This window comes from Lactuca virosa, chromosome 1 (genome assembly GCF_052849685.1).
Source record: "Lactuca virosa cultivar CGN04683 chromosome 1, Lactuca_virosa_CGN04683_v6, whole genome shotgun sequence".
Taxonomy (NCBI): domain Eukaryota; kingdom Viridiplantae; phylum Streptophyta; class Magnoliopsida; order Asterales; family Asteraceae; genus Lactuca; species Lactuca virosa.
The window spans coordinates 24200918-24217440 of NC_136426.1; the positions used below are offsets into that span (position 1 = coordinate 24200918).

General features: G+C 36.5%; 1 protein-coding gene and 1 long non-coding RNA gene across 3 annotated transcripts; one reads left to right on the forward strand and one right to left on the reverse strand.

Moving 5' to 3' along the window:
* Window positions 1-3210: 3210 nt before the first annotated feature.
* On the reverse strand, window positions 3211-5730 carry LOC145104080 (uncharacterized). Of its 2 annotated transcripts, XM_079041363.1 has the most exons (5): window positions 5598-5730; window positions 4885-5503; window positions 3734-3928; window positions 3445-3643; window positions 3211-3358 (listed from the first exon to the last, which is right to left on the reverse strand). In XM_079041363.1, the coding sequence occupies exons 2-3, from the start codon at window positions 5317-5319 to the stop codon at window positions 3806-3808; spliced, it is 558 nt and encodes a 185-aa protein (XP_078897489.1). In that variant the 5' UTR covers window positions 5320-5503; window positions 5598-5730; the 3' UTR covers window positions 3211-3358; window positions 3445-3643; window positions 3734-3805. The 2 variants fall into 2 exon arrangements, with proteins under 2 accessions (XP_078897489.1, XP_078897493.1); XM_079041367.1 differs by lacking the exon at window positions 5598-5730 and having other exon boundaries at window positions 4885-5580.
* Window positions 5731-7224: 1494 nt separating this feature from the next.
* On the forward strand, window positions 7225-8196 carry LOC145104088 (uncharacterized). Its single transcript, XR_013707000.1, has 3 exons — window positions 7225-7317; window positions 7409-7498; window positions 7833-8196. It is a non-coding gene; the product is annotated as an uncharacterized LOC145104088 (long non-coding RNA).
* The last annotated feature ends 8327 nt before the right edge of the window (window positions 8197-16523 follow it).

Below are 16523 nucleotides of genomic sequence, written 5' to 3' on the forward strand. Positions count from 1 at the left end.
GTATGGGTGTTCTTGGTCGGAGAAAATCAAGGAAAACCCCCCACGACCACCGAGAGGTGGTGGCTGCCACCGTGAACCGTCATCAACCACCACCGTGCGGGGTGGCAGTGGGTGGTGCTCAACTTAGTGAGACCCAAATTAATCGAAAACTTAACCATTGGACTAATTGGCACGTGTTTGGGTTGGAAACCCTAATTAGGGTTTAGAAAACCCTAATCTTGGAGACTTTTGTTTGGGACTTGCCGGGACCCGCGTTTTTGACCGTTGGATTGGAATTTTGAGTTATGCCCGACCACATTGTATGATTGACATAGTGGAGTGATGGACTTAATGGATTAAGTCCTTAATGGGTTAAGTGTTTTTACATAACCCTAATCGTCATTTTATGTGAAAACCCTAATTGTGTTGGCTCGAGTTGGGCCTTTTCTTTTGGGCTTAGGTGTTTGGGTTCTTAATGGACCATCTAAGAACAAGTGTATGGACTAGGATATTTGGATGGGCTTTAGAGTAGTCCCATGTAAGGGGGTTTGGGCCCAATTTGTATAATTGGGCCATAGTTGGGCCTTGGTTGATTATTTGGCTTTTGGGCCTTTAGAGTGTGATTTTGGGCCTTGGTCTTGGACCAAGCTAGGTTAGGGGTAAAATGGTCTTTTACCCCAAGTGTGGATTTATGGTTATGAATTGAAACCCAAATTATTAATTGAGTTTTGTTTTGATGTTGACAGTTCGGGGATCTGTCAGCCAGAAGGCAGAGATTTATTCGTGGGACTTCAGCAGTTCGAGGTGAGTCTCCTCACTGTACTTAGCGGATCGAAGGCACCAATGCCGACCCATGGTATGTTATGCTTAGTATGCTTGTTGTCTACATGACTCTTGCATGTGTTATGTATTTTATGTTTACCGAGCGGGGCTCGATGCCAGGCGGGGCCTGATGAGTATCTTGTATGCTAGTTATCTGTATGTGTTTTTATGATTACCGGGTACGACCCGATGCGGGGCAGGCCCCGATGTCGGGTATGTATGCTATTTATCTCTGTGATTTTGGCATGTGTTGTGTGTTATATGTTTACATGTTATATGTTTATATGTATACCGGGCGGGACCCGATGCCAGGCGGGGCCTGATGACTTACAGATTTGTATACCGAGCGGGGCTCAATGTCTGGCGGGGACCGATGACAGGGCGGGGACCATTATGTTTTTATTTGTATATGTTTGATATCTGGTATGTTAGGGAACTCAATAAGCTTTGTGCTTACGGTTTTCAGTTATGTTTCAGATACTTCGGTTTTCAAATGGAAGAGCCTGGGATGATTGCAGGGCACACACCACATGTTTCCGTATTTTGTGAATTACTCTCATTTAATGATGTTTTGATAAATCTTTATTAACTTGGTTTGTGGAAACGATATGTATTAACGATCTATTAATTTAACAACGAAAATTTTATGTCATTATTTATGGGATATTACAATGCATAAAGATGTGTAACATAAAAAGTGTTACCCTGTGTTGTATTTATCTTCATGTTTGTCTTCATATATCCAAATTGGCCCAAATAACCTAAAAGATCCCACACAAATGGACGCATATTTATGTGGGATGAATCCCTAAATTTGCCAAAACGAATAAAGAAAAGTAAATTTGCCTAAATTTACCTTGTAAATGTTGGCACATTAAAACAAATAAGAGAAGCAAATAGAAAGGAAGAATCTGCTCTATCCATTGTGCAACATTTTGAATATCATTCATATCGATTGTTATTTGAAGAAGTTCTACTCCACTCATCAATAAATTTTCCAAATATCTCTAACCTCACTGCAACAACTGAAATGTGATATCTCTTACCTCATACGAATTAGACAAAGTTACCTAAGATTTAATGACAATCACTATGTCTTGTTCTTGGAAACATTGAGCTTGTTTAAGCCCTAAATTTTTTCAGGCTTAGATGCAATTTGCAGAAAAAACCGTGCAAAAAAAGATGACCGACAACAATGAAGTGAAGAGGAGCAACACTTTATCTGATCCCAAGTGCATAAAAATGGAAAGAAGAAGAAGAATATGATGATTAAAAGTGTGGATTAGTTAGTGAGAAGCGACGTGTATAGGTTGATGGTGGTGGTGACCGGTGAGGGCTTTGTTTCTACGAGAAAACGAAGGCATTATAAAAAAATGGGAAAAGAAGTGTGGTAGAATTATTGCCTAAAACACATACCCTTTATGATGCTTGCATCTCCTTCAACCACTGTAACACCGTATAAAACCAAAATCAAAATTATACCCTTGTTAATCGACATAGAAGACTACTTTTACCAACTTCACAATTGGCAAGAACAAACAATCCCTGAAGAAAATCCATAAATGAATTCGAATAACAAAAAAAAATAACCTAGAAAAATAACTGATTTAGCAATAAGAGTCAAAGTAGAAATAGAAAAATGCAAACTTCAACAAAATCAAAGAAAACCCTAGAAAATTGGGTCAAAGAAGAACCATCGACCGATCAATATACAGGAAGAACCATCAACGACGCAATGGTGGTGATCGACTTATATAAACCGCGTTGATGTAGGGTTTCTTATAGAGCGCCGGAAAGATAGAGAGTGATTTGGTTCCCAAAAACCAGAATGCGAAATTGGAGGAGAGATTATAGGTCGACCGATAGATGATTTGTAATTCAATTTGATTGCAGGAAAACAAAATGGAGAAGGGTAAAATAGGTAATTAACTTTGTAAAATTCTGAATTTAAGAGATGACATGTGGACAATACCACTCTTTTATTATGGGAAGTGAAGTGAAGTGAAGTGATATTTCCACTTCCTTTTTTTTTTATCTATCCACTTATTAAATTTGTGTTTCACCTAATATACCCCTTATAACCACCATCATCAAAACCTCTTTTGAACCTCCACATGATTTATTCCCCCACCCTTTTTATAATCCATCTTTATTTTAATTTTTATACATTTAAATTGGAAATGTATGATCCTTATTTTTTTCTCAACTAGTGAAGAGACCCATGCGAAGGCATTTTTGTTTTCAGATTTGTTGGTTTGAAATGCATTTGTGTTAGTTGAAAAAAAATAGTTTCAGAAATTGTCATTTGTAACATACCAACGTTCAAGTTGTTGCAAATTCCAAGTCTCTTGACTGGCATGACATGTGAGTTTATTTACCAAATCAACGAAAACAAAAGGAATACAAAATGTTTACTTGGTTCTGTGTTTGTAACAAACATCACCTACCTGTTTACCACCATCAGACAATGGCTGAACCGCTTCAGCCATTAGAACAATAGAAAATCCCAAAAAAAGACAAGTATACCCCTGCTTCTTGTTAGTGCAGCAGATCTTTACTGCATCCATAAAAAAATATTCAAAATCATCATCTTTAAGAAATAACCTTTTGTACTTTTTCATGAAATGGATTATTAATGCTCACCTCATTTTGTTATCTGTAACACATGTTGTGGCTGCTGCTGAATTGGTGAGATTTGATACTACTGCATCCATTGTGGTTGTTGTGGCTTGATATTTTGTTGGGGCTACAACAGAAATCGGACTGTCGTAGATTTTTTCGTAGTTCAAATATTGCAAAAGAGATTCATGAGATGCCATTGTCATGTCTTCTAAGTACAACACTTCAATAAGAGAAATATAAAAAATGTAAGGATTTAATGGACAAAAGATTAATCGATAACTTTATAACAAAAAAAAAGAAATTAAAGTACCTTCCTATCACTTGCAGCATTCTAAAGATACATCCCCCAATTTTTTATTGACCGTTTTATAAACTTCTTTCATCACATATTTAGCTCAATGGAGGTTAGTGCAATTGGCAATTCATGAAATGCTATCTGTTGTTCTTTGTTGATAGCACAAGGTTCCGTAGGGGCAAGAATTGGTAGAAAACTCGCCGCCACCACCTGAAATTTTATAAAAAAAGGAAAAAAAAAAATCAAAGGGTTACATACAAGAAATAGCAATGTATTTTCATTTATTCGTTTATTACAACCTTATGAACAATGAGTGTGGGCCATCTTTTGTTAACAAAATTATTTTAGAGGTAACATCCGGAAAATGCATATGATAATTATTCATAATGAAAGATTACTCATTTATAATATATTTTAAATATCATTATGGTTTGGCAATAAAAACTTCGTAACACAGGAGGGAAGTATGTATGTACAATGAATGCATCAACAGTTGTCTGGTTGTTCGTTTTTCTTTTGACAAAAAAAAAAAAAAAAGACAACTTCAATAGTTATTATAGCTAATTTATTCAAAAATAAAATTAAAAAAATTGGGTATATTCGAATTTCTTTACGTCTACCCGATACCCGAACTAATTAAATACCGGGTTAACCGAATACCCAATTTTCCATACGCGATACCCAATCGAACCGACCAAATAACCCGAATTCAGAACGGGTCAGGTGGGTTGGTCGGCTTTGTGTTATTTTCAAACAAATTTAGTTTAATAAAGAATTAAAGATACAAAAGAGTCTCACTTTCACCTAACCTAAAGCCACTGTAAAAATTCATCCATACAGAAGAAAATTTTCACACATCTGATATATGAATAATTGATAGACCTTCTTAGTATTAATCACTGAAAACATTAGATATCAAAACCAAGTAAGAAGTTGTTGTAAGAGATTATTGAGATAAATGTAAAATTAACTATCTCTAACTTAAAGGAACCCACCATTTAATCATCTCATTAGAAAGGATGTAACAAATTATGGCATGCAACAGTGTATCATATCTGTTAAGCTAGAAATCCATCGCCAATTGCATTCTAATGTAGATACTGACTATACATAAGTGACCATGAAAGCGTAATCATATATGAATATTTAAATTGGGAAACAATCACCTGTGATGAGGGCAATATCTTGCAGTAAAGCAAAGCATTTGGTTTAACACCGTTATTCTTCATTTGAATTAACATTGACTGCACTTGTTCCATCTTTTTTTCTTTACAAAGACCGATTATAAGTGAACTATAGCAACAATAAACATCAGGTGGAGTACCTCTTTCTTTCATACCTGTCAATACTCCAATTGCTTCTTCAAATCGATGAGCTCTACAGAGCCCAAATATGATTGAAATGTATGTGAAAACATTTAACTTGACTCCATTGACAAACATTTCATCTTTCAACTTCAAAGCCTCATCTACACACCCTTGTTTCATGAACCCATCAATCAAAGCACTATATGCCACATGGTCAAGATATGTGCCTACCTTTGACATATCTTCTAGAACTGTCTTTGCTTCTTCCAACCTCTTCGCTTTGGATATCCCCATCTATGAGTGTTGTGTAAGTATATTAACCAAAAACCAAGACCTTGTCAGCCATTGATGTTTTAAGCTGAAAAACTTCATCGATAAACATAATCCTCCAATGAGCACATCGATAAACATAATCCTCCAATGAGCACATCATTGCAAAGCGACTTTATTTTTTTCCCTCTCATGTGATCTCCAATCACTGCATTTCGGATACATCTTATAAATAATTTATAAATCAAGAAACCGAAAAAAGTAAAAGATTGTACAATTGGACAGTGATGTATTATAAAAACCTAGCAATTTCAGCCCACTTCTTATATTTGATACCCTCAGCAAAAGATTCTTCATATAAATGGAATCTGGTTTTGTCTCACAGCAACTCATCCCACAAATTATGATATACCTTCAAAATAAACAGGAAAAATCTTTAATGGATTTCAGAAGGATAGTTGGCAGTGATGGGTACGATAGATTTATGTGTGAAATATCTTCAGAAGTGTTAAATCATTAGAATTCCTTGTGGATATTATTAATCAACCAACAGAAAGTAGGAAATGTTTAATTAGGCAGGACATCTGGATACATATATTCCAAAGGGCAAAGTCAAAATTATCAATAAAATTAAATCAATTAAGGTGAAAATAAAGTAATCTCAATATTGAAGGAGTTATAGGAAATTACCGATGAACATTCATCAATCTTATTCTTTATAAAATAATCATCCGGAGCACGAAACGCGGGAAACTGAATCCAAGGTTTAACGGGTCATTCGAGATCCTTGCCAGGATTGGCCCGGTACCTTACAGACTTCAACTGCCGCAGAAACTCAGCAGCGTGCATCTCACCTTTCATGTGTCCAACTTAAAGAAGTGTCTATCTGACGAGACCCTCGTCATTCCACTTGACGAAATCAAAATAAACGAGAGTCTCCACTTCATCGAGGAACCAGTGGAAATCATGGACAGGGAGGTCAAAAGGACGAAACAAAGCCGCATACCCATAGTGAAGGTCCGTTGGAACGCCAAGCGAGGACCTGAGTTTACTTGGGAACGCAAGGACCAAATGAAACAAAAATACTCACATCTTTTCCCCAAACCTTGAGGACCCACTCGGAATGCTAATTTCGGGACGAAATTCCTCATAACGGGGGGATGATGTGACAACCGTCAATTTTTGGTCAAACAAAGTCAATAAAAGTCAACCAGGTTAGCTCAAATCATATTAGAATTTTAGGAGAAATGTGATATTCTCTAATGTTTCTAATGTACCATTGACAAGTTATAATACAAAGCACCTCTCTGGTTGCAAATTATCGAATATAAACCCGAAATAAGGTTAGTATCGTAACAATTCGGTAATTCAATTTTATATTATTTTAGTATAAATAATATTCATAACTCAATGTAGTGAAGTTCATAAACCTTACATTACGGGGAAAATTCATAGCAAAGGCTACAAACACAATTTTTTTGGTGAATTCGTCACCAAATGCGACAAAGTCTATATTCGGCTAAACACCCAATTTTAACGGAACGAACTTGGAAATTCGACCTAACTTTCATATAACGTATTATTATTTTAATAATAATGTTTGTTATGATAATTTGAATTTTTATAATTCAAATTAAATATCTTATGCACCCTTTATATCATACTTTTTTTTATTAAAAACACATCATTTTTATAAAAATGTCAAGAGTTTATAAAGGTTTGACTTTTTTTTTTAATAAAAGTTAGTAGTTAATATAATGTCCCCCGTCCTAAACAAACAACCTTTATGTCATTACATTAACCCCAAAACTAGACAAGTTGGTCTCTTCTTTTTGCAACACCATCTAATACCCCTCATAACTCACCCTACCCACCTCATCCACCCTCCTTCCTCTTCTCTCTCTTAAACTCGGCCAAGAGGCCTTTTATTCACCACCATCTTCATCATTTTTCATCTTCTTCTCCAATATAAGCTCTCATCTTCCATAGCTAAGTTCTTCCAAGTTGATTCTTGAGTTTTTGGTAAGTACTTCCTCCTTAATCTAGTGATTCTACACCCTTATAAACTAGTTTCTATCAATTTACACACATTATCATGTGTTACTATTCATAGGATCTTCAAATCTTCAAAGTGTTCTTCAAGTGTTCTTGACTTGAATCTTTCCATCTACAACCTTTCATTCATCAAGAAAACACACATAAGGTGAGTTCATACCCCTTCATTTTCGAGTTTTTCCAAGTTTTAGGGGGGGGGGGGGGAATACAAGTAAACAAATCCTATTTGGATGATTTAAAGGCTTTGCAAACTTAAAATACAAGTTATGTCACTAAAACATATCTAAGCTTAAAAATCAACTTTTTACATAAAAATTGTGGTCTGTTCACGGACTGTTTTACCCTTCTTAAACTTAATAGATTTCAAAACTGTACAATATGCAAATAGTTCAGGTCTATAGCTTTTTAAGTACTACTCGCACGCATTCACACAATTTTTCTACGATTTATGGTGATTTTTACAAAATTGTCTATCGTTTCAGAACATTTCGGACCAGTCTGTAAAAATGAACATTTTCACTCTGGTAGACTCATTTTCTAAGCTCTGAGAGTTTACGGATCCAAATGCCGGATCGGTCACTCAAGATCTTTGGTCTCTACCCGGACCCGATGAAAAAAATGAGATCACTCCTTATGGACTCGTTGAGAATGATTCTGGTCTAGTTCGTGGCCTATTAGAAGTGGAAGGCGCTCTGGTGGGATCCTCACGGACATGCAGTCAGTTTGATAAGGATCGAGTGACATTGCTTCTTCGACCCGAACCAAGGAATCCCTTAGATATGATGCAAAATGGATCTTGTTATATCCTTGATCAAAGATTTCTCTATGAAAAAGTCAAAAACTAGAAAAATGGACATTTTCATACTAAGGACTCACTTATTTGTGCTTGATGTAAAATAATTATTATTTATGAATATCTAAGCATGTTAGCCTCTATATATATATATATATATATATATATATATATATATATATATATATATATATATATATATATGGGTACAAATGAACTATTATAATAAATTATAATAGGTATAATTTATGAGACATTAACACTATTGTAACATTTTGAACAAGGTAGATAATTATATAAAGACATATATAATTATTTTCTACTGTTTTATTATCATGGTAAAGTGATAATTACACATACAAATGTTTTCATTACAACAAAACATATATGATAAACTATAATGGGTATAGTTTATGGGTCATTAACACTATTTTACCATTTTTGGGAGGAACAAATAATTATTTAAAGGTATAATTATTTTACACTATGTAATCACTATGGAAAGGTAATATTTCCACTTACAAAAAGGTTTTCATTACACTATATGTAAACCTGTTAATACAAATTTGTGAGACATAGTCTTCACCGTACCTACCAGAGTACCTACAAAAGTCATGTATTATAACCAGAATCTCCAGTAAGAGAGCATGATACTTGTGTATAGATCTATACGGGACGGACATTCTCGCACCTAAGCTGCTTGCAACAGCTAGACCGGCAGGTCTGGGGTGACAAATGTCATAACATTCCGACGCCTGAAGAACGTCGTAACATGTCATCTATGTCTTTAGCATGGTTATAATAACTCACATGGGGTATTAACAATACATTTGGTTTATTGGGCTAACATACATTCATATGGTTTTATATAAGAATAAAACTACATATTACTATTTGAAGTATAGAAATACCTATACATTTCGGTCTTAGGGTTTCTAAGACTATAACTGATTTTCAAGATCAACGATACATTTAGCACGGGGAAACATACATTCAAATGGTTTTATATAGATTAAAACTACATATTACTATTTTAAGTATAAAAATACTTATACATTCCGGTCTTAGGGTTTCTAAGACTACAACTCATTTTTAAGGAAAATATTGGATTTTCCGGAAACGAACACTTTCATTTTACAAGGAAAGGCTTACAATTCTTCATACAAACTCTTATGAACTCACCAACTTAATTGTTGACACTTTTTCAAACTACTTGTATTCTCAGGGAATCGTTAAGCAAGATAATTACAAAGTTGTGAGGATGGACGTTACAACGTCACACTATTCATTTTGTCGTAATGTAATTGGAATTGAAACAAACAACATTCGGATACAATGTAATTTTCCCAATTATAATTATGAGGGCTGTGTTGCTTTGATCACTATTATTCATTATGTTATGATACAATACATGAAAGTCATACACCCTCATACGTATCCGCCATCCTGGTTTGGGGGTGTGACAGATTGATATCAAAGCATTGTTTATAGTGAACTAAGTATATCAAACCATGTAAGATATGCATGAAGTTTCCATTTGCAACCAGATTGTAAGTACAACTTGCATCTTAGAGTCCAAATAGTTGGGCGTGACTCAATGACCTCAAATTGTCTATGTGTCCTAATGTTATGGATCTTGATTGCTCTAACAAGTTCTTCTTTATCCTTGAAAGAATCTTTTCCCAACTCTCGCGTAAAATCATTTCTACTCGTTGATTGTGTCATAATCCAATTGTCATCAATAGTCAATTTGTTCCTTTCATATTAGTAAAAGTTAAAGGTACTTTAACATTATTGTCAAAAGATGTTTCCTCATCATCTTCATCTCCAATTCCATATTCCAATATTTCATTTAACTCAACTTCATTGTCTATATTCATCACATTAGTCACAACAACAGCTTGAGAGATTATAGAAAAATTATCATTGTCAATCATGTCTACAATAGAATTTATCTACAAAACAAACAAAAACAAGCAAAATTGATCAAAAAATGATCATACGAATTTGTGATAACAAGAAAAAAGAAACATAATGACATGTTTGCAATCAATTTACATGTTTGCAATCAATTCAATCTACAAAAAGATTAAAAAAAAAACAAGTTGTGATTTTCCATCTACAAAAGCAAATAAACAAAAGCAAAAATTGATCAACAATTCGTCCTAACGAGAAGCAGAATCGAGAAAAACAGAACAGAGAAGCAAAAAGCAAACAGAAAACTAAAGAATCGGAATCGAGAAGCAACAATTTGATAATAGAGAAGCAAAAAATTAAACAGAAAACGACCAGGAAGAATCAAAATCGATAACAAATTTGCATATCTTGAATGGAGTGAAGGGTAAAGGAGGTTGCAGGTCGCCGACGACGGATGGAGGAGGCCGCAGGCGGCCGCGAAGTGCGACAATGATAGAAGACGAACGACTGGTGGAGCCTTAGTTTGGGTTTGCGATTTTTTTTCTTTTCTGTTCTCGTTCCAACCTTCCAGGGTAATAAAAAAAACGTAAACAATAATATTAGTTTTGAAATTAAAGTAATACATTTTGGTAAATATTTTTTTGAAAGAACACTAAATGGTAATATTATTTTTGAAACTATAATATTATGGTTGTAACTCGAAGTTTCGGAGAAGCTTTGTATTCCCAAGACATTTTCACACCGCTTCCAGTGTCTCATACTCTTAACACCTTCAAAAATCGATTTAATCGCAACTGGATTCTGCTTCCAGGATTGAACGATGAACCTGCAGAACTGCAGAAGGATGAGCGACATGCGTGACCCTCAAACAAGGGCGACTTTCAAAATTCTAGGTTTGTTGATTCAATCTGTTTAACTTTGTCTTGATAAGGATTTTTGAAATTGTCTATATAGGCTTGTTTCAATCAATTTGCTAATCTGGGGCATGTTCTACATCCCTCTCTCACACACAGTGGACTCAAGTTCTAAGTTTTTTAAACTGACAGGAGCGAAAAAGAAGAGATTGAAAGAGTTTTTTTTGGTATTGCTCCAATTATAGGTTCCATATATATCCCTTGTAAACACTAATAATCACTTCATCGACCATCTCCATCTTCTTTGTTCAAATTAGGGTTCTTGGTTTCAGTTATTCATTTGTTGTTTTTTTGTTTAATTTTCTAGGTGAGTTTCATTGAGAACAAAAGGTTCATCAACTTGTTGGTTTGTATTGGCGATAATAACAACTCATCATAATTAGATAATTGTGTAATTTTAAATTCCCTGTTATATAGCTAGTTAGTTGTATATGTATATATGTAATTCATTATATATATTAAATAATAATGAGAAGTATATTCAAGGGAAAGTAATTGTTTCATGGTATCAGAGCAGGCACGATAAACCCTAGCCGTCTCCCCTTCACCTCTCTTCTTTTTCATCAATTTGCTTCTCCGATGTCTACCTCTGAATCTCCAATCTCTCTCAACACCATTCTACATCTTCTCACCATCAAACTCTCCTCCACAAACTACTTATTATGGAAGAATCAGATTCATCTCCTTTTATCCTACCAGGATCTGTTGGGTCATATTGACGGCACCACTCCAGAGCCTTCAAGCACCACTGAAGCTGAAGGTAAATCTATTCCCAATCCTCTTCATCCATCATGGCAGAAAGCCGATCAACAGGCTCTTCTTCTCATCCAATCATCTCTTTCTGAAGAAGCTATGGCAGAAACCCTTGGCTTAAAAACTGCTCACGCCATATGGAAGGCACTTGAAGATGCCTACAGTTTGGATTCGATGGAACGAATGCACAGTCTTCGTGATTCGTTGAGACAACTTCAGAAGGGTTCCTCTTCTGTTACTGAGTATGGCCACAAGTTTAAGGCCATATGCGACCAATTATCTGCCATTGGACAGCCCATAGATGAAGAAGACAAGGCCCATTGGTTTTTGCTTGGCTTAGGGCCTAGTTATGAGTCTTTTGCTACCACACATCGAGCCCTCAAACCTCCACCGTTTCGCAGCCTTCTTTCACAAGCTGAAAGTCACGAGTTATTTATTAACTCGATCCACCAATCCTCTAACCCTCCTGCTGTTGCTTTCAACTCTCAACAGTACCGATCCTCGCAGTCATCATCTCGTGGTGGAACTTCAAATAGGGGCAATTTCTCTGGAGGGCGTGGCAGAAACAATTCTTTTGGTGGCAGAGGTAATTTTTCTGGTGGCAGAGGACGTGGGCGCATATGAGGATGGGCTTTACGTGCTTGAACAAGGAAACAAGGCATTTGTTGCAGCTTTAAGGAATAAGAGAACCATTGCATCTTTTGAAATTTGGCATAGTAGATTAGCACATGTAGCTTTTGACACTGTTTCTTTGTTAAATAAATATGGTTCTTTGTCTATTTCTTCTCTTTTGCCCAAACCTGGTATATGCACTGCTTGTCAAATGTCCAAAAGCACACGTTTACCTTTCAGTGATAATCCAAAAAGAGCTACACATGTTCTTGATCTCATTCATTGTGATTTGTGGGGTCCGGCTCCCATTGAATCAACTGATGGATATTTATACTATGCTATCTTTGTGGATGACTACTCGAGATTTACATGGTTCTACCCATTAAAGCTCAAATCTGATTTTGCATAAACTCTTTCTACTTTCCTTACATTTGTGCAAACACAGTTTAGTTGCAAAGTCAAAGAATTCCAAAGTGACGGAGGCACTGAGTTTCTTAATAAACGAGTCGGTCAACTATTCAGTACCAATGGCACACATCATTGCATCTCATGCCCTTATACACCTCAGCAAAATGGTCGTGTTGAGCGCAAACATAGACACGTAACTAAAACCGGCCTTGCTATGCTTTTTAATGCCGATGCACCAGCAAATCTTTGGGTTCATGCATTTAGTTCTGCAGTTTATATAATCAACAGGTTGCCTACCCCAATCCTCTCCAATAAAAGTCCATTTGAGGTCCTCTTTGATACCGTACCTAACTATGAGGTATTCTGGATTTTTGGGTGTAGGGTCTTTCCATACTTACGAGATTATGCACCTCATAAGCTTGCTCCTCGTAGTACTCCATGTATTTTCCTCGGTTACTGCCCTCAATACAAAGGTTATAAATGCTTAGATCCTACTTCACAACGCATTTACACCACTCGGCATGCTCAATTCGATGAAAGTATTTTTCCCTATACCGGTGTCACATCCTCATCAGATCTTGCCACCATGGCTTTCACAACCTTTGATGATCAAGGTACTCCATCTATGCCGACAGTCCCTAATATCAATAACAGCTCATCATCTGCTTCTGTACCTTCTACAACATCGTCTCCATGTAAACTGTGTCCGACCCTTCCTTTGCCAGTGCCTCAACATCAGCCGGTTGCCACTGCTGCTCCATTCCAGCCTCCACCGGAGGACATCAATAATGAATGCACTGTTGTTCCTACCTCACCACTAAAGCAGCCCATAGCTGGTCCCACACCAGTCACCACAACTTCTGTCTCTATGCATCCTATGGTCACACGCTTACGAGATGGAATTTCTAAAAAGAAACATTTTGCTGATTTAGCTTCTCTAGGAAATACGTGTCTCATCAGCACTCTTTTTTCTTCAACAGTCCCCAAAGGGTTTAAATCAGCTTCTAAACACCCACAGTGGCTCATGGCAATGGAGGAAGAAATGTCAGCATTAAAATCAAATGACACATGGGACTTGGTGCCTAGACCTAAAAATTCAAATGTTGTAGGTTCAAAGTGGATTTTTAGAACTAAATTTAATTCTGATGGCACTATCGAACGGTACAAGGCGAGGCTTGTCGCTCAAGGCTTCACTCAAGTTCCTGGACTTGATTTTTCTCATACATTCAGTCCCGTTGTTAAAGCCTCCACTATACGTATTGTGTTATCCATAGCAGTCATGCAACGGTGGCCTCTACATCAACTGGATGTCAAAAATGCCTTCCTAAATGGTTGTCTCACTGACACGGTGTTCATGGAACAACCCCCGGGGTTCATTGATGATCAGTTTCCACTTCATGTGTGCAGGTTAAAGAAAGCTCTCTTTGGTCTTAAGCAGGCCCCTCGTGCGTGGTTTCAACGGCTTAATACATTCTTGGTCACTCTTGGCTTTTATTGTAGCCGTGCCGACACTTCATTATTTGTACTCAAACGAGGATCAACACTTCTATATCTCTTGGTATATGTCGATGATATTATCCTCACGGGTAATGATCCTGCTATCATTCGCATGTTTATCTCTCGTTTGAACAATGATTTTGCTACTAAGGATCTTGGAACCTTGAGTTATTTCCTTGGTCTTGAAGCTTCATATATCGATGATGGACTCTTTCTTACACAAGCCAAGTATGCACATGACATTCTTACCCGTGCCGGGCTGCTTGATGCCAAACCCACCACCACACCACTTTCTCCAACCGACCAATTTTTAACAGCCGGCAATCTATTTTCCGACCCCACTCTTTATCGCTCCTTGGTTGGTGCTCTTCAGTATCTTACCATCACTAGACCTGGCCTTTCCTATACGGTTAATCAGGTCAGCCAGTTTCTTCAAGCACCAACTGATGATCATTTCCAGGCTGTTAAACGAATTCTGCGTTATGTAAAAGGCACACTTTCTTATGGCTTACACTTTCGTCGACCACCATCCGCATCTATTTTGGGCTATTCTGACGCTGACTGGGCTCGTTGCATTGAAACACGCAGATCCACGTATGGCTACTCTATTTTTTTAGGCGGTAACTTGGTCTCTTGGAGTGCCAAGAAGCAACCTACAGTCTCTCGCTCCAGTTGTGAATCCGAATATCGGGCTATGGTGAATACAGCCGCAGAAATCATATGGGTTACTCACTTGCTACGTGAGCTACATGCCTTGCCTTCATCTATTCCCACTCTCTTATGTGATAACAAGAGTGCGTTGTTCTTGAGCCAAAATCCGATCTCTCATAAGAGGGCAAAGCATATTGATATCGACTATCACTTCGACCGTGAATTAGTCTCCTCTGGCAAACTTCAAACCAAGCACATTCCCACTCATTTACAGCTAGCAGACATTTTTACAAAGAGTCACCACGGCCTCTCTTTGAAACTTTTCGAGCCAAGCTTCGTGTTGGACCTCCACCGCTCCGCTTGAAGGGGGGTATTGGCGATAATAACAACTCATCATAGTAATTGTTTCAGTTTGTTTAGGAAGAACACACTTAGGAAACACATCAGAAGCGCAATTTGGTCACAATAACCTGTTACGAGAAGTAATCTCCGGGTGTACTCCAATTATGGATCTTGAAAGGTTTGATTTCCCCTTTTTCAGTTATTTTTGATACAACCTAATCTGAAATCGTCTCATTTGTGTAGGCGGTTGTGCTTTGCCAGATGAAAAAGACTAAATAAGACATGATTAATAAGTTGGAAGTTTTATAAGGTTAGTTCCTTCGTTTCTACTAATTTTCTATTGACTGCTTCTCCAAGAGCTTGCTAAACAAGGGTACATGTGTTGAAATTTATAGAGGTAAAATATTTAAAAAAGTATTAATTTAGAAATTAAATTGTATTCTTTTCTAAACGAACAAAAGGAAGTGTTTTTACCAAGTTGCAAGTAAGGATGAATTTGAGTAGGTCTACCTTAGGGCTGAGTTAATCTTGATTCTTCCATTGCTCTTTAATATATATATATATATATATATATATATATATATAATTTTTTTTTTTTTTTTTTTCTTACAGTGGGTTGGGTGATATGATTGACCTTGATGGTCGCCACTGCTGCTTCTGTAATATAGGTGTTTGTGGCAGAACTTGCTCTACTTTAGACCACTGTCTTAAAATTTGTCTGTTAACTAGTGCTTGTGAAAAGTCCTAGCCTTTGCTAATGTTAAAAGAAGAACCAAGACTAATGGGATTCATTGTAGTTGTTAAAATAGAACTATGGATGTATCAAATTTTAATTTTTCTCCCAGAATCTTTGAGCAAAGAGGAAGATTTGAATACTATCAGATTTAATTTTGTTGATGTCAAAGGAGATGATCCTAATGATGACACATGAACCATTTGTTGAGATGGTGATGACCTGATTTCTTCTGTCATTTGTTCTTGCAAATTCTGTGTATTAGCTACATACGGTTCTCATAATGCACCAGAATGATGTCATGTTGTTTGTGCTAGGAAAATATAAGCAATCATGAAAGATAATAAATTTATGGGTATTAAAGATAAGCAATCATGAAAGATAATAAATTTATGGGTATTAAAGTTTAAGGAGGTTGTAGAGATTAGGGATTTCCCTTTTTTGGTTGGAGACAGTAAGATCCCTTTAGATGCCTGCCTCATGCCTGGTATTAATGTTGAACTTATTTATTCGATCCTGAAACAAATTTCTATGATTTAGAAGCTTCTACATT